This window comes from Eschrichtius robustus, chromosome 16, assembly GCF_028021215.1.
Source record: "Eschrichtius robustus isolate mEscRob2 chromosome 16, mEscRob2.pri, whole genome shotgun sequence".
NCBI classification, from domain to species: domain Eukaryota; kingdom Metazoa; phylum Chordata; class Mammalia; order Artiodactyla; family Eschrichtiidae; genus Eschrichtius; species Eschrichtius robustus.
In genome coordinates this window covers 12,149,294-12,173,055 of record NC_090839.1, presented here as the reverse complement: position 1 = coordinate 12,173,055, position 23,762 = coordinate 12,149,294, and the positions used below count along the sequence as shown (strand labels likewise).

At 48.0% G+C, this 23,762-nt stretch overlaps 1 protein-coding gene across 4 annotated transcripts in view; it reads right to left on the bottom strand.

The window, feature by feature from the left end:
- The window catches only part of PTGIS (prostaglandin I2 synthase), a 45,328-nt gene continuing 21,566 nt past the window's right edge, over positions 1–23,762 (bottom strand). The window contains exons 6-11 of one of the 4 annotated variants that reach the window (XM_068565757.1): positions 15,907–16,088; positions 8,704–8,872; positions 7,534–7,715; positions 5,790–5,941; positions 3,464–3,647; positions 1–3,301 (exon numbers count right to left, since the gene is read on the bottom strand). In XM_068565757.1, the coding sequence (XP_068421858.1) occupies positions 3,272–3,301; positions 3,464–3,647; positions 5,790–5,941; positions 7,534–7,715; positions 8,704–8,872; positions 15,907–16,088 (899 nt within the window). In that variant the 3' untranslated portion in view covers positions 1–3,271. The remainder of the gene's footprint in view (positions 3,302–3,463; positions 3,648–5,789; positions 5,942–7,533; positions 7,716–8,703; positions 8,873–15,906; positions 16,089–23,762) is intronic. The other 3 variants (XM_068565758.1, XM_068565759.1, XM_068565760.1) reach the window with 3 other exon arrangements.

The following is a 23,762-nucleotide window of genomic DNA, read 5'->3' as shown; positions in this document are numbered from 1 at the left end:
TTATATTAAAAATAGAATTCTTTATTAAAACAGCAAGGCGGAATAATCACTGCTACTCACGAAACACCGTCTTTAAGAAACAACAACAACAAACATCCAAATCAGTGACGTTGAGCCAGACGATTCAACTCCCCAAGCTTGTTTTTCCATCTGGAGAATGGGCAGGTGGGATGTCCCCAGCTCACTGTGGGCGGGACCCACTGGTGGCAGCAGATGACCCTGGGCAGCCCTCGCACCAGGCGTAATGCACGCCCGTGTGGTGGGCAGCTTACTCCTCTTTCTCTCCGTGACTGTCATGGACAGAGTCTCAGGGTGGTGCTGGCGTGGCCTTAACGCCACTCAAGCATGTTTGTTTCATTTTGTAACAGAGAAGAGACAGAGCTCAGGCTCCAAGCCTTGGTGACACCAGCACAGAGGACCCCTCCCCAGCAGATTTCTTTTTCAGTCACTTTCTATTTCTGGCAGCAAGCGATACATGTTTTTACCGGCAGAGGAAAAAAAGTCCCCTTTTTAAACAAAGTTAAGTTTAAAAAATGAGACTGTTTAAAGGAAAATATCTGGTAAATAACAATACAAAATATAGCAAAAAATAATAATCACGATGATGGTAAAGAAACACTCCATTAGGTCAACCTAAGAGTATTTCTGACATAGGTCCTGCAATTTTGTGATTCTAAAGCAAGGTATGAAGAAATACAATGACATCTGGGTACCCTCCTAAATAACCTGTAGCAAGGAGCTAACCCACTCATCTCTCCCTCTTTTCTCTATAGCTTATATTTTTTCAAAGAAGAAAGAAAAAATAATAAAGATTGAAACAAAGGTGGGTTTAAAGCATTGTCTCCCAAGCTGTACTTCAATATCTCTCATACCACCTGGAGCTGCCTGGCGGGAGAATCATCTCTTCCTAATGATTGTGGCTCCAAGGAGGTGTCACCTTTAAAGGGAATAGGCCCTTTTTTGAACACAGGTGAGAATCTAGTCTCAGTGACAAAGCAGCCCTGATTTGGAAGGGGGGAAATCAGAAGGGCTTTTCCCCAGCACATCAGGGTAGCAGCCACGTACAAGAGATCTTCCTGGAGCTATTTCTGCCGGCCTTCTTCCTTCCCTTCCAAGCCAGGAAGGATGAGGCAGCGGAGGGTTGCCATGGAAACCGGCTCTGTCCTCCCACAGGAGGCTGCCAGCCCTGATTTCCTGCAGAGTTAAGAAGCAGGAGGCAGTGGGGGTCACCCAGGCGTGAAGATGGGTTTCCCTGGGGATACCCCGCCTCCTGCCAATCACAGTGCCTGTCTGGGAATCCTGGGGCTGCCTGGAGGCTGAGGGCCAGGGAAGCCCCCAAGCCCCGGTGCCGCTCTGAGAAGAGACTGGCCCCTGGAACATTCAGAGATCTCAGGTGCTCTCTTCTTGCTCCAGCTAAAGCTACAGGGACCTAGCTACGTGTGTGTATGCGTGTCTACATCTCATGAGATGCATCCACCCATGGGTGTCTCTGGCTCTCTCAGCTCTCTGATGCCAAACAGAACTGCCACTCCACCACCCCACTGAGCCCAAAGAGCACAGAGCCGCCCATCTAGCATTTGCTACTGGGACAGTAAGTCTGTTTGCAAAATTCTATCAGCTTACAAGCTGTGTGACTCTGGGAAAGTCACTTCACCTCTCTGAGCCCATTTCCTCAACTATAAAGAGGGCATAACCATCCTCTCTTTGTAGAGATGCCGTGAAAAGTAGAAATACTATATCTACTGTTCCTGTCACAGGCTAAAATTAGAGGGTCCTCAATAAACAGGACCTAATATTAATAATAATACTTATCATCATAATAAAAGGTTCCAGGCAATTTTTCTTTTTGATCTTTTTTTTTTTTTTTCCTAAAGCTGATGCAAAGGCAAGTTTTCATCACTGATCTGTTTGATCAAAGGGTGGTGCACCCAGGATAGGATGGACCATTGGTCTGAGAACCAATCAGCGGGTACCCACCACCTCCTACAGTATCACCTCTAAGAGTAGGAACAGGGCTCTCAAACTTGGGTGCCTTCGGGGGACAGGAGGTGCTGTGAACAGAAAAGCAGACCAAGTAGGAATCCTGGTGAACCACAGCACACAGGCCCCGGATCGGGGAGGCGGCTGCTACTCAGATCTGGCCAGCGGCTGCCCTTGGGAATATGGGCCCAGTGTGGACAGATCTTTCAAGTTTTCAAGAGAAGCTGGACATTCTGAAGCAACTTTCCCAAAGATGACAAGATAACACTAATGTATTTTTTTTATAAATGTAGGACAAACAAAACAGGCCTGCAATCTGGACAGTGCCCACAGCTGGAGCTTCTAAGCTAGAATGTAGGAAACCAACACCTCCTGTTCTTTGGCTTGACCAGTCCCAGGAGCCCTGGCCGCTTCCTTTCACTGGGGCCATCCAGTCGGGGCTGCGTCTTGCTAACTCCCTGCGTGAGTCCCAGCGCTGGGAAAACCCACCCCATCCGGAGCGCATAACTCTAACGCAGAGAAGCCTGCTCCCTGGAGCCCATCATCTGGAGGCTGCTCCCACTCCACACCGTGGATGCACCAGCATCAGGAAACCCTCCAGCGTTCTCCCAAGGATCAGTGTGAATGGAGAGATGGGGGAAGTGTCTAGCAAGTGGGGCGCCTAGGAAAGCAGATATTCTAAGAGATTCTTTGGCTTTAGGTAGTTTAATAAAAACTTGGGGACAGAGTTTATTTCAACAGACGCACTGCTAGGCCCCAAATGGCCTTTTAATGTCCAGCATCTGCTTTGACTGGTTAGGGTCTGGACCACACCATTGGCAGGGCCTTGGACGGCAGCCCATGGGGGTTGGGGGCAGAGCAGCGGGGTCTCCTAGCTGTGCCCCGTCTGCCCGAGCTTGAGTGGATATTTAGAGGAGCAAGAGGAGCTGGGAGCGGGAAGAGCCTCATTTTGGAGCTTAGCCTTTGCAGCAGATAATCCGCAGAGCTTTTGGTGTCTTTTCTTCGCTCCCCTTCTTTCCCCTCCCCCAGACACAGCCTTCTAGGAAAAATAGTAGGGAAGGGATAATGTTTGGCACCGTTGGGTGTTCAAAGCTCTGTACCCAGGCCGAAGGCAGGCACAGAACATTGGGGGACTAGGGGCAGGCTGGGTACGTGGAGTCCCATCTGCCCCGGAGCTCAAGGCCGGATGCGGTAACGGACAGGCACGTCATGTTCTGGCTGCATCAGCCCGAAGCCGTACCTGCTGAGGTCAAACTCGGGCATCTCCACGTCCGGGCTGATCAGCTCCAGGTCAAAGCGCGTCAGCACAAGGAACACGAATCTGCAGAGAGACAGTGTCGAAGGCGTGAAGGGGGAGAGTGGGAGGCCTGTTTGGAGTCAGGCAGGAAAGCAGTGGCGTCCTCCTGGGTCTCACCCCAGCTCTCACTTTGGTTAAAGTGGGAAAGGAGGGCGAGAGAGCAGAGCACAGGCGTTTCCTGCTCACCAGTCCAAGAGCTCCCGAGTCCTGGCTGACGGCCTGTGGGCAGGAGTGACGTGGGGCAATTCCACACCAAAGCATTTCTGAGCCAGTGCCTGACTCTCCAGCTTTCTCTGCTGCCTGGCAGCTGTGTGGGTTCCATGCTGAGATGATGGAGTGGGAAGATGGGAAGATCCCGGCCCCTGAGTCCCTGCACGGATGGGAAGATCCCCCCAAACCCACAGCCGACGTTGTGTGAGTGGGAACTAAACCTTTGTTATACGAGCCACTGAGACTTGGAGGTCGTTTGACACAGCAGAGCACAGCCTAGCTTCTGATTAACATGGACAGTGACCCTTCCTGATTCTTCCCACCATACGCATCCCAGACCCCCACCAAACTCCTGGAACTGTCTGCCTCGTCAGGGCTGCTGCTGAGCCATAGCTGCCTTCGTGAGATCAGAAGCAGGCACCCCTCCCTCCAGATATCTTACTGCCGTCTGGGGAAAACTGTTAGAATATACCAACTGTGCAAGAGCAGGTAGGCACTCTTTACTGCCATCTTCTGGAAAGCTGTCCTAATAAGTACACAAACCACGTGATGATGTAATCAGCGGGCCCCTAAATGTGGTGGCAGCCCCACCCGATGTGAACTGGTGCCACCTGCCTTATCTTACCACCATCTGTGTTAATAAAGGTCAGGCTGGACCCTCTACTACTCTGGACCCTACCACCCGCTCCCACCGCGACCCAGGTGCCCAGTGCCGGACAGAATGCATGGCAGGGATTCTTTAATCTTATCGAACGACTGAAAAACAGGGAAGATGAGGACAGAGCAATTTCAACGTTCTGGGCAGGAGAGCTGGGCGCACACCTGGGCTCTGCCTTTTGTGTTTTGGCCATGGGATCTTAGTTCCCCTACCAGGGATCGAACCCATGTCCCCCTGCAGTGGAAGCACAGAGTCTTAACCATTGGACCACCAGGGAAGTCCCTGGGCTCTGCCTCTAAAGGGCGTGTGATTCTTCCCACTCTGGGCCTCGGTTTCCCCATCTGGTCAAAGAAGGTCAACAAGGTGGGATGTATCCATTCCAGCTCTGAAGCTGCAGGATGGTAGAGGGTGAGTTTATATGGGTGGGGTGGGGGGGTGGAAGGTGTCTGTACCCACACCTGGATTTGGATCCTGGCACCTCCACTCACCAGGTGCCTGACCGTGAGGAATGATTTGACCTCTGGAGTCAGTGATAGACTGACCACCTGGCAGGTATCATGACAATTAAGTGAGATAAAAATAATAACAAATTAGCTCAATTATTGAACACTATGTTCCAGACACTGTGCTAAGCATTTCGTATTCATTATCTCTTTTTATCTGTCCAAAAACTTTATGGAGTGGGAACTTCAGTCGGTTCTCCTGTAACACTTGTTTTGAACATGTGAATTTGTTCCAGTGGGACTGATCTATTAGCGCACAAATGAAGTGTAACACAAATTTCACATGTGCTTGTGGTCATTTCATCTGCAAGAAACACTGGGAGAATGAAAAACTGCACCCAGCTGATCCAAGCTGAGCAGGAATTCACAAAACGCACACACGCACACACCAGTGGGTGGTGACCCACACCATTCCCATCAGGCGTCCGACCTCAGATAACCTTCCTCCCAGGCTTCATCGTAACTCACAGCTCCATCCAATGCCCACTTGCATGGCAAATGTCAGGTCATTTTCAAAGTAAAGCGCCATATTTATTGTAGCACTTAGGCATTTCTATTTATTCCATTTAACATGTGTAAATCTATACTACTGTATTTTCCTAGGTGCCTATCTTTTTGTGTGTGTGTCACTGATGAAGTTATTGAGGGTTGGGCCCCAGCCCTATTTCCCCCACAATCCTGTGGTTTTTACTTTGTGATTTCCCATGGTGCAGGGATTTTTAGGAATGCACATGAAGCGTTAGAGCAGAACCAACTGTATTATTATCTCCATTTTACTGTTGAGAAAGCTGAGGCCAAAAGCTTAATGTAATGTGCCCATTCACTAGCATACTGCCTAAACATTAATAATATTAGTAATCACAATAATAACTTTTATTAAATACCTACAATGAGCCAGGCAGTGGCTCAAGTACCTAGAAAGGTCCAATTCATTTGTCCCGACACCCCTGGGATGTAGTACGATCAGTACTCCTATTTTACAGTTGAGGAAACAGAGGCACAGAAGGTTACCCAGCTGGACAGAAGGACAGGCGGATGTCATAACCCCTGGTCCAATCTGTTTGTGATCCGAGGGCCGAGGCTCTTGGGGCCCAGGGAAGAGAATTTATGGGGCACTTGGCTCCCCGTGCCCGGTACTCACTGTTTGATGCTGCTGATGGCGTAACCCCTCCCCAGGCACTGGTTGTGCCCTGCTCCCCACGGCATGCTGTAATTCTTCAGTCGCTTCCCATCCTTGTAAAAGTCTTTCTTCTCTGATCCATCAGGGTTCAGGAATCGGTTGTATTTAAATACCTGAAATAGGAAGAAGGTCCCTTTCTGATGCCACCCCCAAAATAGGCATGCACCAAGAAAAATGTATGAGGATGTTCATCCCAGTCTTGTTTATAAGAGAGAAAAACTGGAAATAATGTAAAGCTCAACTGATAGGGGACTGGTTAAAAATTATGGCAGCTATTTATAAGGTTGAGCTTGGTCTGTGTGTGCTGACAGGGAAAGAACTTTTAAGACTGGTTGTTGAGGGCTTCCCTGGTGGCACAGTGGTTAAGAATCTGCCTGCCAATGCAGGGGACACAGGTTCGAGCCCTGTTCCAGGAAGATCCCACATGCCGTGGAGCAACTAAGCCCGTGCACCACAGCTACTGAGCCTGCGCTCTAGAGCCCGCGAGCCACAACTACTGAAGCTCTCACGCCTAGAGCCCGTGCTCTGCAACAAGAGAAGCCACGACAATGAGAAGCCCACGCACCGCAACGAAGACCCAATACAGCCAAAAATAAAAACAAATAAATAAATTACTTTAAAAAAAAATAAAAGGACTGGTTGTTGAGTGAAAAAAGAAAGTGTTGGAATAGTATGTATTGTGTGATCCTATACCACACACCTGCCTATTCATATGTGTGTGAGTGTGCTGTGTGTATGTCTGTAAAGGCATAAATATTATCTAAAGGACACACTCCCAACCACTGTTAAAGAACCCTGTGGAACTGGAGAGGAAGGGGAATGAAGACAAATTTTTACTTTTAAATATATATGTCTATATTTCTATCTTATAAGTACATATTACTTTTCAATTTAAAATAAATTAAAATTATTTTTAAAAAAGAGAATGCCAATTTCCTTTGGTTACACAGTAGAGTGGTAATGTGAAGATTGTATCTGAGCACAGGGCTTTGTTGTACAGAGTAGGTGCTAAATGAAGGATGGGTGGAAGGATAGGTGAATGGACCAGTGGATAGACAGGTGGAAGAGTGAGTTGATGGATGGATGGATGCATGGATGGATAGACAGATGGATGGATGGATGGTTGGGTGGATGGATGGATGCATGGATGGATGGTTGGGTGGGTGGGTGGATGCATGGTTGGATGGATGCATGGATGGATGGATGGTTGGGTGGGTGGGTGGGAGGGTGGATGCATGGATGGATGGATGGTTGGGTGGGTGCGTGGGTGGGTGGGCGGATGCATGGTTGGATGGATGCATGGATGCACAGCACAGAACCTGGCACACAGTAAACATCCAAATCTGTTAGAAATTGTAAAAGTTTGCCCCATCTCAAATTCCAGGGAGAGGTAAAAGTGCTGAGAAGCTGACATTATAACACTCTGAAAACAGGAAAAATGGCTCAGCTGTCCCCTGCAAAGCGCTTAGTGTGTGCCAGGTGCTATGAGATCTTTCTTACATAATCACATTTAATCTTCCTGACAACCCTGTGAGGCAGGTGCTATTCTGAGGTCCATTTCACAGGCGAGGAAACAGAGATACAGAGAGATGAAGTGATCTGGGCAAGGTTCCACAGCAAACAAAGAGCAGAACTGGCTGCCACTCAGATAGGACAGATCCTGAAGCCACTCATCTTCCCCCACAGTCCCTGGTATGCCTTTTACCTCTGGGTCTGTGTAGATCTCCGGGTCCTTCTGGGGACTCAGGAAGGGGAAGAGGAGGAGGCGGTCGCCACATCGCAGGGTGAATTCCCGCCCATCTGCCATGGGCAAGGCCAGGTCCACCACGACCTCGCGGGTGATGAAGGGTGCGGCGGTGAGCCTGAGGCTCTCACTCAGCACGCTGTCTGCACAGGGCAGGTACAAGCGGGGGTCAGCACTGTCCTCTTCCCCACTCGAATGCCACCCCCACCTCTCATTTTACAGAGGCAGGTGGGAAGGCTCAGAGAGGGTGCATGACTTGCCCACCATCACAAAGCAAGACCCAAAATGGCCAAGTGATGAGATGTGATTGCTGCAGTCTTCAGAGACTTTGGACGTGAAGGTTTGGGTCTGACCCTAGAAGAAGCTGTGAGGGAAGGTGTCTTCCAGGGAGATACCGGAGGCGGCTAGGGAAAGAGCAGGGCCATCCATATTGGTTGTGTCTGCCTGCCCAGCATACATTCCCCTTCTGGAAACAGTTCCCTGCTTTCTTCTGGGGACCATCCCCTCCCCCACTCTCAGGGGTTGGGCTGTTGATTTCAGTCCCAACACCTGGGATTGGGCTGTGATTGGCTAATCAGAGCATCCATGATTGGCTCCAGATGGGCACACGACCCAAAGAGAGCCAAAGAGACACATTCCTGGGGCTCTGGGTAGGAACGCTGCAGAGAAGCACACCCTCCCAGAGCCGGGAACACATCAGCCTGGAGCCACTGGCAGCCATCTTGCCAGCCTGAGACTGGAGTCAACCCAGTGGAAAATGAGGCTGAGGATGGAGAGAGACAAAGACCTGATGGCATTGTTAAAGCACCTGGATCCACTTGTGCCTGAAGCCAGTTCCTCTAGACTTTTTAGTTACCTGCCCCAAATGAAATCTCTTTTCTGCTTCAGTGCATTTAAGCTAAGTTTTTTGCCACCTGCAACAAAAAATCTCCCACTGAGACCATGAAACATGGGTAGTGGAGACCAGGGCATGGAGATGCCAGGTCTATGAAGATAGGAGGCCCAGCGGGACCCTAGGTCAGAGGACACTGATGGACCCTGGACGCTGGGAACCCATGACGGGGAGGGAGGGCTTGGGGGCCCATGATGCCCTGGTCTTTGGGGCTGTCTTGGAGGGTCTGACTGTCTCACCAAGCACAGGCATGCTGTCCAAAACCTTCTGTGGGAGGGTGGTCATCTGCGAAATGGGCTGCTCTACTCGCAAGAGAATAGGCTCAAGCTCTCCACGGACAGCAGCCAGGGCCTCGGGGTTCTTGAGGAGGAAGAGCAGAAGCCAGAAGGCAGCAGGACCCACGTTCCCCTGAAATGAGAAGGAGCCCCCGTTACACCATCAAGAGGGCAAAGCTGGGGTGAGAGCTGACCGGTCTGTGCCATGGACACAGCCTGGGCCAAGGCACTGGGGTCGGGAGGCCTGGGTTCCCACTCCTGATGACCCATGTCTATCTTCAGCCTCAGGACATTGCCCAAATATGCTCTGTGGCTTTGGCCTAGCCCAATGCCTGCTTCAAGGCCACTCTTGGCATCCCTGACCTTGAGCAAAATCACTGATCTGAGGTCACACAGGTAACCTCCATAGCTAATCAGCGAAAACGTCAGTAAAAAGAACAAAGTATATCAGTTAAGATTACTGTTAACATCTGAGGACGGATGCATCCTTAGCCCCAATTCCCCAACCTTCCCTGCATGCATGCTTCTTACCATGTGACTCTGCACTGCCTCACATTAAAGGGGCAGAGTGTATTTCCTCAGCCCCTTGGATTTGGGCTCAGCCATGTGACCTGCTTAGGCCAATAGAATGAGGCAGAATTGACAGAACAGCAGTGCTAAGTCTAGGCCTTAAGAGACCTTGTGGGTTTCTACTTGCCCGGAGAGCTGGCTGGTCCCAAGAGGAAGATGAGAAACACACGGAGCAGAGCTGCGCTGTCCAGCCGAGCCTGGTCTAGACCGGCTGACTCCCAGCAGATGCACAGACAGGTGAGTTAGATAAACGCTCATCAAGGTATGCCACTGGGTTTTTGTGGTTGGTTGTTATGCAACAATAAGAAACTGGTACAAAATCTGAATGTTTGCTTTCAAATATTTGAGTATTGTGTGCATATATAGCAAAGCAGCAATAATCAATGATGACTGTGAAAGCTACCATCCATAGGACGATGGCACCGGACGTTGCTAAAAAGGAGCTGACTTTGTGCGTGCTGATATGGGACAGTAGCCAAGACGCACTGAAGCAAGATGCGGGACGGGGCCTCATCATGCTACCATTTGTGTGTACGTTTAAAGAGGGATACATATGAAGAAGCACAGGCCATCTCTAGAAGGAGATTCAAGAACCTGGCAACTGAGGTTTCCTCTGGGACAGAAGCTGGGAGGGGGGAGAGGCAGAAAATAAATGCACAAAGCATCAATGATGGTGAAACAGATTTTCTTTCTCTTTAGCTACCATGAATTCAGAGGTGCCAGGTGCCCTCATTCAATCTTCCTATCAAGCAGGCACCTTTATCACACCTTTTACTGAAAAGGAAAACTAAGCACGCCCTAGTCCCTCCCCACTGCTCAGCATATTGTGGGGGGCTCAATGGTATTTGTCAAATAAACATCTATGTTCCTTTGGGCTGGGGACCTCCAAGGCAGCCTTGGAGGTGGGCTGGCACAGCCCAGGACCAGGACCAGGACCAGGACCAGGCAGAGTTGGGTTCAAATCCCAGCTGCCCACTTCCTGTGATTCTGGACAAGCCACTCCCCTCTCTGGGTTTCAGAACCTCCCTCTTGGTAAAATGGGAATAAATACGTGCCCACTCCTGGGGCGGCCACAAGGAATACTAATGACCCCCACAGGCTGAGCACACGGTAGGTATTCAGAAGTGGTCTCCCTCTCTCACCAGCCCCTCCCTCGCGTTCGAGAACCGATGGGGGCCTTGGACTCTCTCTGAGATTTCCTCCAGCGCCTCAGGTCCGGCTGTAACAAGCAAGGTCACTTGCTGTCCATCACTTGAACAGCCAGGGGAATGCAGGCGATAAATAATTCAGCTTTGGGTTAACTCAGTGCCAAGGCCATTTTACCTGCCCAGATGGTCAGATGGGGGCCACCACTCATTAATTACAAAGCAGGAGTGGGAAACAAGGCTGCTCAGTTAACTCTGCTTTCAGGAAGAAGCTGTGGCAAGTTAGGGAGGTGACGATGACTGTTTTCCGCCCAGCTGCACCGATGTGTGAGCGTGCATGTGTGTACGATCACACAACCATGAGATCTTTAGTCCACTACCCTGGAAGCTGAGTGTTCTCCCGCAGGACCTTGTCTCAGTTTACCCAAGAGGACACTTCTGGTCTAATCTCCCTCCCTCCCACTGCAGCCAAAGTCCACCACCCAGCAGCGCCTGTGCTCTGTTCTACCTTTTCTGTGAACGACAGTACCTGACCTCCAGGGGGCGCTCACTGTGAGCCAGACCCGGTGCTCAGCGGCTCACGTGCGCCACCTTGTGGCCTCCTCTCCGCACTGTCAGTCAACTGGAGTGGGGACACCTGCAGCCCTGCCTGCCCCGCACCACTCCCCTGCCTTTGGGTAACAGCAGCCCATTTTCCTTCGGAGAACTACCTCCACTTCATGTGAAGTCCAGTGGATTGTCTGGGACGAAACCACCCCCTCCAGACCTCAGGTGTGACCATGTGACCCCAGCCTGGGCCACTCAGTCAGTGACAGACTCAGAGGGGACAGGTGACCCGGGCTGGGCCAGTGGGTATCAGACTTGGGGTTTGTGCTGGAATTCATGGGAGAAAGAATCCCTCCTCCATGGGGACTGCCAAGTTGCCAAGAGCTGCTGGTGGCCTTTGCTGCCACCACCTGGGAAAGTCCATGTGAGGCGCGAGAGAACACAGAGGTGAGGGGTGGGAGATCACAGATTACATTTATTTTCATTTTTTTGTGATTAAAATTTTTTTCTAAGGGAATAAAAAAATACTCTAAATGCAAAGTAGATCCTGGATTGGATCCTGGAAGAGAAAAGGGACAGTAGTGGAAAAACTGGGGAAATCTGGATAAAGTATGAACTTTCAATTAATAGTAATGTACCAACGCTGATTTCTTAGTTTTCCCACATGCACGGTGGTTCTGTAAGAGGTTAACACTGGGGGGAGCTGGGTGAAGGGTATTTGGGAACTCTCTGTACTATCTTTGCAACTCTTCTATAACCTAAAATTATCTCAAAATGAAACTACTGAAGGGGAAAAACCCAATTCTGTGCACAGCTATTATTCTTATTACCTCCTCTTTTTGGATGGTGAAACTGAAGCCCAGAAAAGTGAAGTGATCTATTCAAGGTCACACAACTAGTCAGTGGCAGAGCTGGGATTCCACCCGAGTCTGTCTGACTCAAAACACTGCTTTTGCTTTTCATCCTCACGTTCCAGTGCCTCCACGATCACGATCGCAATCATTATCTCCACTGAGCAGCTGAGCATCTGCAAACCCCGTGCCTGTGCGGCTCCCACAGTCCTCCTCCCCCGACCCAGGAGTTCCTGCAGCCATGGCTGCTGAGGCCAAGGCAGATGTGGAGAAGGAAGAGAAGAATGAAACTTGAGTGATGGGGCCGCAACAGTTAGCGGTGTCAGTCCCAGCATTACCATGGTCAGCAGAACCGCCCACTGTCTGACAGCTCAGAGCTGGGAGAGCAGCTCGGACCATGACGGGCCTGCAGGGGCAGGCCTTTGGGAGCTCTCCTCCCTCCGCCCAATCAGCCCACCCCAACCCAACCCACGTCCCCTAAGAGCCAGCCTCTTCCCCTGCCTGGACCTTGGATCTCAGCCCACCAGGCCCTCCTCTAGCCCCTGGATGCTGGAGCCCCCTTGACCCCTCCATCAGCCTAGACCCCAGGTCTGGGGTTCTGGACTCATGGAACCTTTTCGAGGATCCTGTGAGATGATGTTTGTAAAGTGCTCAACCGGGTGACTGGCACGGGGTAAGCGCTCAATAGTATCTTTTGAAATGATTATTCCTCACTCAGATCTGACAACAGCAATCCCAGCTACCATTTCTCAACCCCTTGGAACACTTTCCGCAGCCGGCCTCTGGGTGGCGCTCCCTCCCAGTTCCCCACCCTGGCGGCTCCTCAGTCTCCCTTGCTGCCTCTCCTCATCTTTCCGACCCCCACACTGGAGAGGCCCAGGGCTTGGCCCGCTTCTCCATCCACCCTTGAACAACCATCTCTGCACTGTCAACCCCCCAACGTGTCCAGCCTGGACCTTAACCCTGGACTCCAGACTCTTCTTTTCTCCAGGCGCTCCAACCTACCCACTCTCCACCTAGAACTCAACATGCCCCAAACAAACCCCCGACTTTCTCCCCCAAAAGTCACTCCTTCCACCATCTTCCTCAACTTCAGCCTTCCTGCTGCTCACACCCAAGCCTGGAGTCATCCTGGTTGACATCTTCTCCTAATGTCCCATCCAAGAGCAAAGCCTGTTGACTCTACCTGGAAATATGTCCAGAAGCCAATCACTCTCCCTTCTGCCCTCTGGTCCAGCACCATCCTCTCTTGCCTGGATATTGCTGTGGCCTCCTCCCTGGTCTCCTTGCCTCCACTGCCCCCACTACAGTCTATTCTCAGCAATGTAGCCAGAATGACCCCTCTAAAGCAGAAGGCAGGCCATGTCACTCCTCTGCTCAGAGCCTTTAAAGGGTTTCCATTTCCGAGGAAAAGCCAAAAGTGCTCCCCATGGCCTACAGGGTCCTGCATGGTCTGGCACCTGCTACCTCCCTGCCGCATCACCCTCATCCCCACCTCAGGGCCTTTGCACTTGCTGCCCACCCCCTCCCCCATCCTACACATCTACATGGCTCACTCTCTCACTTGCTTTTAGGTTCTGCTCAGATGTCACCCTCTTGGTGAGGCCTTCCTTGACCACTCAAAAAAGCAGCCCCTCCTCGCTCCTGCCACCGTTCCCTTTCCCTGCTTTATCCATTCTCCATAGAACTTATTATCTGTAATACGTTTTACAGACTTACGTGTTTAGTAATTGTCTGTCTCCTCCCACCAGAATGTCAGCTCCTTAAGGGCAGGGGTCTTTGTTCTGCTCACTGCTCTCTTCCCAGCTTCTAGAATGGTGCCTGGCACACAGTGGGCCCTCACTAAGTACTTCTTGGATATGTTTATTGAGCGCTAGTTACCTGCCAAGCACAGTTACAGGATTTTACATGGGTTGCTTCCTTTCACCCTCCCCACAACGCCTTGAGGAAGGTCCTGCCGTCTCTATCTTACAGAGGAGTAAAGCGAGGCATTAAGAAGGGACTGACTTGCCAAGAAGTGGCAAAGTCAGGATCCAAGTTCAGGCAGGTTGTTCACAGAGCCTGTGCCCCAAACCACTGGGCGACCCAGCCGCTTGGCCCTACTCTCAAAAGACTCGAGATCTTGAAGGGTCTTCCACCTGCCTGAATTCTGGACGCTGCCAACAACTCAATCTCAGAGGACACCCTGACCCCAACTCTTGCCCAGTTCTCCTGGCCCCGACAAAGGCTGTTTGCCGGGCTTGCTGCCACTCAAGCCCCCAGACCAGCATCCAGTTCTGCTGACAGAGGTCATTTCCATAGCGGATTCTGGGGACAGTTTGGAATCCCAAGTCACTGCCCATAAATATGTTATTAGACACTAATGGGGCCCCAACTGCTGATTAAACCCAGCCCCCAACCCTTCCCAGCCTCTGCCTGCAAGGACAGTTAATGGCTCTGGGAAAAAACTAAAAATAAGTAGCAAGTCAATGGGAGAGGAATTACCCAGAAATGTCAGCCTGTGTAACTGTCACTGCCGAGGTGGGGCCCAAAGAAGGAGGGGGCTCAGGGTTGGGGCGAGGGCAGCAGCCAGGCCTGGGGATGCAGCATCCTCAGCCCTGCTTTCTCTCACTCCAATATCTAGTCCCTTACCAGCTTCACTGGCCCTGTCTTCCCTTGGTTTCCAGAATCTATCCACTTCTTCCTCATCTCCATGGCCACCACCTGGTCCTGCCACCACTGTCTCCTCACTGGTGTCCCTGCCTCTCAGATCCTGTCCCTCCTCTGCTCAGAACCCTGCCAGGGCTCCCACCTCACCCAGAACAAACTCCCAAGTCCTTAGTTACTAGGACTCACAGGGCCCTCCATGATCTCTGCCCTCATTCCCACCACCCCTCCTCACTCTGCTTTGGCCACACTCAACTCCTTGCTGTTGCCCAAACACTTGGCATCATCCAACCCCAGGGCCTCTGCACATGCTGTTTCCCCTTCCCGGAATACTCTATCCCCACATCTTCCCCCACGTCCTCAAATCTAGATCTTTCTTATCATCCAGGGTTCAGCTCAGTCATCTCCTCCTCAGAGAGGCCACCCTGGCCAGAGTAGACCCCCAGGACCTATCTAGTCATGACCCTGTTTTATATCCTGCATATCGGCATCTAAAATCACCCTGTATCTCTTTCCCTGATGTCTGCCCCACCCTGCCCCTGGCTGAAACAAAAGCAACACAAAGCAGGGGCTTTGAGGTCCATGGTAAGTACTCAGTGGAACTTTTAAATGAGTCTTCAAGATAACTGGTCTGCATATTTCAGTAATCTCAAGGTTGTGAGAAACAACAAAAGGCACCAAAACTGTTCCATAGCAAAGAAAACTAAAAAGGCAGAATGACTAAATGCAGTGTGTGATCCTGAGTTGGATGCTGGACCTAGATGAGCCATAAAGAATATTATTAAGACAACTGGCAAAACTGGAATGTGGGCTGTATATTAGATAATGATCCTGTATCTGGGTTAACTGTCCTGAATTTGATCACTGAGCTGATCAAATGTTGATGTAAGGGAATATTCTTGCTCCTAGGAGATGCACGCTGAAGTAATTAGGGGCAAAGAATCCTGATGTCTGCAACTAAATTGCAAGTGGTTCAATAAGATACGCACAGTAGGAGAGAGAGAGAAAGCAAATATGGTCAAATGTTTAAAACTGGGGAATCAAGGTGAAGTATATATGAGTTCATTAAACTATTCATACAGCTTCTCTGTAAGTTTGATGTTTTTCCAAATTAAAAAAAAATATATCGAATGAATGATCCTGTTCATGAGACTGACAGTTAAGAGAGTCAGGGAACTGGGGCAGACAGCGGGGTGTGTGTGCACCTACCCACAGCCATACTCACAGTGGCACACTCTCACACATGTACACCTACATGCACACAGATGTGAGCGCCCATGCAGGCACATGCACATGTACTCGCAGGCATGTGCCTAAGTGTGCCTGATGGCACACACGCACATGAGTGCACACACGCACACACAAGCACTCATATGCACAACCTCACGTCCACTTCTGCACACACCCACCTGTGTGGCCCAGAGCTGCAGCACCAGAGCCCGCGCCTGCATCTCCTCCGACACGCCCATCTCCTCCAGGTGCAGCAGGTAACTCTCCAGCCATTTGCTCCGGTGGGCCCGAGTGGCCAGCCTGGCTGGGGACAACAGCTTCCACAGGCGACCTTTGACCCTGCACACCTGGTCCTTATCCCCTGCAGGGACGGAGCACAGAGGATGAGGGTTACAGATCCACCTCCAGCCCAGGGTCACCCAGCCCTGACCTCCCATTAGGCCAAGGGTCTTCCAGGTGTCACCCCAGGGCATGGGGAGTTCCTGTGGGAAAGAGGCGACAGGGACCCCGGCCCTTAAATGCTGGCCTGGCCCAGAGGAGGTACTCAATCAACATTTGCTAAATGAATGGGCTTCTCAGCACAGCAGGGGGAGGAGCAGGAAACGGGGAGCCACATTCTCCCTTCCTGGGGTCTGATCCGAGGAACACCAGCCCACGTGGGCGGGGAGACCCTGAGAGCACGCTCAGCACAGCATCACTCAGGGGTAACGACCAAACTGACCACCAAGAGGGGGCAGGTTGGTCTGGGGTCTCAAACTCAACTACCTGCAGGAAAGGCAGGTAAAGTGAATGAGGGAGGAGGGACGGGAAGGGGCCCAACGGGAGGGTCGGGTGGCTCCACTCAGCTCCAGCGACCAGCCCAGCACAGCCAGGGAGCCTGGGTTTCTAGAAGAAACTGAAATCTAGATGTTCAGGGGGAATCTTCTCATGTGTTTTAAAGTTAGCATCTCAGTAAGAAATTTTTAAATCACCGCGCAGGCCACAAAAGCATCTCAAGTTAAACTGACTCACGGATCACCAGTTCGAAAACACCATTAAATAAACAATGGTGTGTTTACATTCTGGAAAACCGTGAAGCAGTGAAAACCAATGAGGAAGTTCTTTATGTCCAGCCCTCACCCGGGCCCACACAGGCAGACCATTGAAGGAGTAAAGTCAGATGCTTACTTATTTATTGTATCAATGCTACAAGATGATGCTGTATTGACGTATATATATGTGCAAATATACGATTTGGTTTTTCCAAAATCACTCCTTGGAAAAGGGGGAGTCGCTTGGATTGCTACAAAATTCCAAAGTACTAGAAACTCTCTCATTGACTTTTTTGAGCCACAAAGCAGTGTTTCAGGAAGATCCATCCACCCAGTGGCTCTAAACCAGGCTGCACGTTACAGGATGTGAAACGCAGGCAAAACTTATTGAAGTATATTAGTTACGTTTTCAAATAATATGCTCCATGTGCTTTTCTTCAACCTCTAGACACTTTTTCAGGTGACATACTTCTCAATTTAAAGCAATGAGGCCAACTGTTCATCTGAAATACACGATTTTCCTCTTTCCCAAATTTTCAGGTACTGGAGTATCACCAGGCAGGTTTAAATCTCTGGCTGCTCAGGTCCCCACCCCACCCCCACCAATCTCATCAGAATCTCTGGGGGTGCGGCCCAGGCACGTGGAGCTTTTAAACAGGTGGGTGCAGGGTGCAGGGTGCAGGAGGTGCTGAAGCCACCTCAGTTGATGCTGGTTCTAGATGCTTACTTACAGGACCAATCTGATGAGACTGTTAACAAAAGGAGGTAAAGGGCTTCCCTGGTGGCACAGTGGTTAAGAATCCGCCTGCCAATGCAGGGGACTCGGGTTCGAGCCCTGGTCCGGGAGGATCCCACATGCCGCGGAGCAACTAAGCCCGTGCGCCACAACTACTGAGCCTGCGCTCTAGAGCCCGTGAGTCACAACTACTGAGCCCGCGTGCCACAACTAATGAAGCCCGTGTGCCTTGAGCCCGTGCTCCGCAACAAGGGAAGCCACCGCAATGAGAAGCCCGTGCACCACAACGAAGAGTAGCCCCTGCTCGCCGCAACTAGAGAAAGCCTGTGCACAGCAACGAAGACCCAGTGCAGCCAAAAACAAATAAATAAATAAAATTTTTAAAAAAGAGAGAAAAGAATCAAGATTAAATTAAATTAAAATTTTAAAAAAAGGAGGGGAAATTTAACACAGATTTAGAAATGACTGGCATTTTTTAAGGTCTGACAGCACAACTGCAGGTCTTGAATGTCACTGTAAATACGGCTTTTAAGGATGACTTTCAAAAGCAATGCAGTACGAAAAGACAACCGACAGAATGGGAGAAAATATTTGCACATCATACAGATACTTGTATACACCCATGTTCATAGCAGCATTATTCACAATAGTCAAAAGGTCGAAATAACCCGTGTCCATCAACAGATGAATAGGTAGACAAGAGGTGGCATATCCATACAATGGAATATTATCCAGCCTTAAAAAGAAGGACATTCTGACACATGCTACAACATGGAAGAATCCTGAGAACGTTATACTAAGTGAAATAAGGCAGACACAAAAAGAGAAATATTGCATGATTCCACTTATACGAGGTACTCCGAATAGGCAAATTCATAGAGACAGAGAGTAGAATACAGGTTAATAGGGGTGGAGGGAGGGAGAGATGGGGAGTTATTATTTAATGGGTACAGATCTTCTGGTATGATGAAAAACTTCTGGAAATACATAACGGTATGGCTACACAACATTGTGAAGGTATTTATTGCCACTGAATTTTATACTTAAAATGGTTTAAATAGTAAATTTTATGTTATACATATTTTACCACCACTAAGAAAACAGGAAGATATGTGAATGTTATTTGGCAAATGAGCCAAAGATGGTGGTGTATAATAAAAAATTGGATTGGCAAAAAAACAAGTAAAAAAAAAATATAGCAGCAATTTGATCAAATCTGCTTAACATTTGAAGAGCTCTTAGAACAGTGCAGGATACACGAAATCTTACACAAGAGTTAGCTATTGCTACTCTACATTGTTAGAAAAAGGCAAAGTGTCCACATCAGTGTGTTTACTATGCACTTGTGGGCAAAAGAGAAAAACAAGAATATAGCACATTTGCTTGTATTTGCATAAAGGAACTCTGGAAGGATCCACGAGAAACTAATAACAGCAGCCAATTGTGGAGAGTGGGAATTGGGTGGAAGGAGGGATGGCAAGAAGGGAGAGGAGACTTTTCACTGTTACCATTTTATATTTTCAATGTTTGAACCACGTGAAACATATTCAAAATCTGGCACCACCCCCTATCCCTGTAAAACATTTCCAGCGAAAGATCACAGATTCATAGACTTACAGATTCAAAAAGTTCATTCTGTATTTCAAACAGATGATCGGGAGTGAAGAAGAGGGGTTCTGAAAAACTGAGTTTGGTGACTCCACCTGGGACCCCGCTGATGGGGAAGACACAGGTGTCAAAGGTGGAGCCTGAATAAGCCAATTCCTGAAATGTGAGCGTGGGAAGAAAGCAACATTTCTAAACGGTTAGTTTATACAAAATGTGAGCTTAACGAGGGATGTTCAACAAAATCAATAAGGAGACGTTATTTCATTTCCAGTCCTAATTATTTCCATGTTTAGTTTGACCAAAAAAACAAAGCAAGACAAAACAAAAAAACTTTCCCACTGAGAAAACCAGGGTTTGCTGTGTATTTAGATCAGACTATAATTGGGGCTCATACTGTATTTTACCACGTGGAGAAGGGTCTAGAACTGCTCTGTCAAGGAAGGAAGCCACAAGCCACATGTGCTTACTGAGTACATGAACTGTGGCCGCCTGGAACTGAGACGTGCTATGAGTAAAAAGTACACCCCAGATTTCAAGTCTTAGCATGAGAAACAAAATGTAAAATATCGCAAGAATTTTTATATTAATTACATGCTGAAATGCTAATATCTTAGATATACTGGGTTAAAGAAAAAATGTAATATTTTTTATATTTTATACAATTGATTTATATTTTATAAAGTTGATTTCACCTCTTCCTTTTTTTAATGCGTCTACTAGAAAATTTTAAATTACATATATGACTGGCATTCTATTTCTACAGGATAGCACTGTTCTAGCAGGATAACACCAAATTGATAACAATGGTTACCTTGGTGATAGATGTAGAGGGAGTGTGGTCAAAAGAGAATTTGCCTTCTCTGTAATATTTGATTTTTTTTTCCACAAGAGGCAGGGGAGCCAAGTTAACAGCCCAAACTCTGGAGCAGAGTGCTTGACCTTGAACAAGGCACCTCACCTCTGAACACCTCAGTTTTCTTACCTATAAATTGAGGCAAGAGTACTCATCACATAGGGTTATACAGGGATTGAATGCATTAACATATAAAGTCCAAAGAGGGATGCCTAGCACAGGCCTAAAAAACATTAGCTATATTATTAAACAAAGCTTAACGAATGTTAGTAAATTATTAGTCCAAGGAGAATGTATTCATGTATTATTTCTATAAGTAAGAAATAATAATAAATTGTGAGATAGCGAACACCCAGTTTGCAGCCATAGAGACCCAGGTTGAAATCCCAGCTCAGCCCCTTCCTAGAAGGATGATCTTGGGCAAATCACTTTGTATCTCTGAGTCTCAGTTCCCCATCTGTAAAATGAAGGCAACCTGGTTCACAGGATCATTAGGAGGACTCAAAAAGATCACACACAGAACACACTCTGTACTGGCAGGGGTTTGGTAAGTTGTACTTGCTACATTTCTGCCATTTTGATAAGGTATTATTCATCAGCCCCAGTGTAATGACTCAACGCTGTGAATCAGAACTGGCTGGCTCATGTGACTGGTAACTTGGTCAGAGGCAGGAGAAACAGGTTTGATGTCAGATCTCCCATGCTGTGTGGGCTTGGCTGAGACCCTGTCCATCTATGGGCCTCAGTCTGTCCATTTGTAAAGCAAGAGGCCTAGCCTTGGAAACACCTCTGACCACTGGAGACCTGAGGGTACAGTTTAGAGAGGTCCCCAGCGGAGACATGTTTTTTTTTTAAAGTCTTGTGTTTTACCTTTAAAATGCATTTGATTTTTGCATTAAACCCTGTGATTCTTTAATATAAGAATGCTTTTTTTCCCCCAAAACAATATTTAAATAAATAATAATAATCCAGTGAAATGATTATTCCAGAAAGAAGCAGTATGCTGAGCTTGGGGCTCTATTTAACTCCCTACTGCCCCCCAACTCCCTCCTGTATGAGAAGCACCAGACTCAGTGGTCTAAGGGTCTCCAAAAGGGTCAATTTTCTTTTAAAATGTTTATATTTCTAAAAGCAGAGGAGGAATAATGCATGCAAGTGGTAAATAACAACAACAACGACAATAATAATAAAAGAAAAAGAAAGAAAGAAACTCTAAGAGTTCAAATGGGCATAAGAGTCTCTCCATCCCATCTCAGCTTTCCCAGAGGCAAAAATCTATAAATGTTCCCACATTTAAACACAAACACACACACCCCCATACCCTCTGTTCTGCACCTTTTTCATAACAGTAGATTTCATCCTATAGCAGTATATCCCATTACTTTCTACAGTTGCATAGTTTTCCTTTGTGTGAAAGCATAATTTATTTCATCAGCTACTACAGGGGACATTTAGGTTGTTTGTAGGGTTTGCTAAAACAAGTGACATGCTAATGAATATCTGTGGATCCGTAGACACATGCAAGCATTTCTGTGGGGTAATTCCAAGAAGCGGAAGTACAGGAGCAAAGGAATGTGTACTTTATATGTTGATAGGTTCTACCAAATCACTCTTCAAAAGAAGCTGCATAGCCTCACATGCCCACAACCAGGTCTGAGGGCCGTTCTGCACCTCAGCCTCCAGTCCCTAGCTGAGAAACCTTCCCCAGCATCGCCACCTGCTGCCCACACTGGGAAATGCAGCCTTCCCATACCCAGCCCAGAGCTGCTCCCAGAAAAACAGGGAGCGTTCCCCTCTGCATCTACCCAGACTCCCCTGGAGCATCTGTACGGAGGAAACGGCAACAGAGAAACTACTCTTTCCTGGAGAAGCAATCCGTGCCGGCACGTGTCAGTGCTTTATGCACTAGATTTTGCAATCAGACAGACCAAGTTTCCCTTTTGCTGGCTCTGCCACCTACCAGCTGTGTGTCTATGACAAGTGACTTCACCTCTCTGAGCCTCAGTTTCTTTACCTGCAAAATGAATTTAATAATACCAACTTTCCAGCACTGATGGCAGGATTCAATAAGATAAGGAGTTGCCTCTAAAAAGACATTAAGAATCATGAACAGGCAATTCACAAAGAGGAAAAGCAAATGGCTGGTAACACTAAAAGATGTTTCATCACAGTAGTCAGGGAAATGCCCATAAAGCCAGATGCCCTTTTTTGCCCATCAGATTGGCAAGGGTTTAAACACCGATAACTGCATGTTGAAAAGGTGGTGGGAAAATGCAAATTAAAACAACAAGTTACCCACCTCTGTCCATTAGACTGGCAAACAAATGGAAAGACTGAAAAAATCTGGTGGGGAATGAGCAGACTCCTTTCCTTTGGGTAGGCATATGAATGCTCCATGGTTTTGGAAATGATGTGGCAACAGCTAATAAAAATTTTAATGTGCATGCCCTTTGACCCAGCAAACCCACTTCCAGGAAACTGTTAGAGAGAAATAAAATCACCAGATGGTAAAAGAGATACAAGTACAAGGAAATACTATAACAGTAACGCACACAAAAAAGGAAACAATTATAAATATCCGTTGGAGGGGGATGGCTGCCTAAATATTGACCTGCAAGAGCCAGAAAGACGTCTGGATTTTCTATGTTGAGTTTTACATCCCTCTACTTTGCTATATTCATTTTTGCTTGAGTTAGTTTTATCATAGATTTTCTGGGGTTTTCTGGGTATAGCATCAGATTATCTGCAAATAGGGATACTTTTATTTCTTCTTTACTCATTCTTATATTGGTAATTGATTTGTCTTATCTAAGTGCATTGGTTAATGCCTCTAGAAGATGTGTGTATTGACAAGGGAGACTGTATATTGTTAGGTTAAAAAAATAAGTTGTAGTTAATAGATATAATCCCTTTCTATAAATACACACAGTGACACTTTAGATACATATATTTGTCTCCATTTTCAAAATAGAATATCCCTACAAAACACTGTGAAGGGATACATCAGCATGTTAACGTTGGTTTCCATAGGAAGCTGAGCTTGGAAGACTGAGTATTATTACTTTTTACTGTCTACATCTACCACAAGAATATGTTTCTTTTTTAATTTAAACAATCTAATGTGTTAAAGTTTGATTTTTAAAACTATATAAATAAATGAAATGGGGTCATGAGCTGTTGTGAGCACTGAATCAGACAATGTTTAACCTGGTATCTGGCACAAAGAAAATGTTCAACAAATAGTGTTTTTTCTTTATCACCTCAGCCAATCCTAACAGCCACCTTCTAGGAAGATCCTACTGTTCTCCCCATCTTACAGATGGGATCACTGAGGCACACAGAGAATACATAAGAGCCAGTAAACCGCCTCAAGCCACTTGAGCCCAGAGTCTGTCTCGACCACTGCCTTCAACTGCTCCTCCGGAGAAAAGACCTAGGGCAAAAAGAAGTTGAGTAGGGACTTCCCTGGTGGCACAGTAGTTAAGAATCCGCCTGCCAATGCAGGGGACACGGGTTCAAGCCCTGGTCCGGGAAGACCCCACACACCGCGGAGCAACTAAGCCTATGCGCCACAACTACTGAGCCTGTGCTCTGCAGCCCGCAAGCCACAACTACTAAGCCCACGTGCCACAACTACTGAAGCCCGTGCACCTAGAGTCCGTGCTCTGCAACAAGAGAAGCCACAGCAGTGAGAAGCCCGTGCACCCCAACGAAGAGTAGCCCCCACTTGCTGCAACTAGAGAAAGCCCGTGTGCAGCAACAAAGACCCAACGCAGCCAAAAATTTAAAATTTAATTAATTAATTAA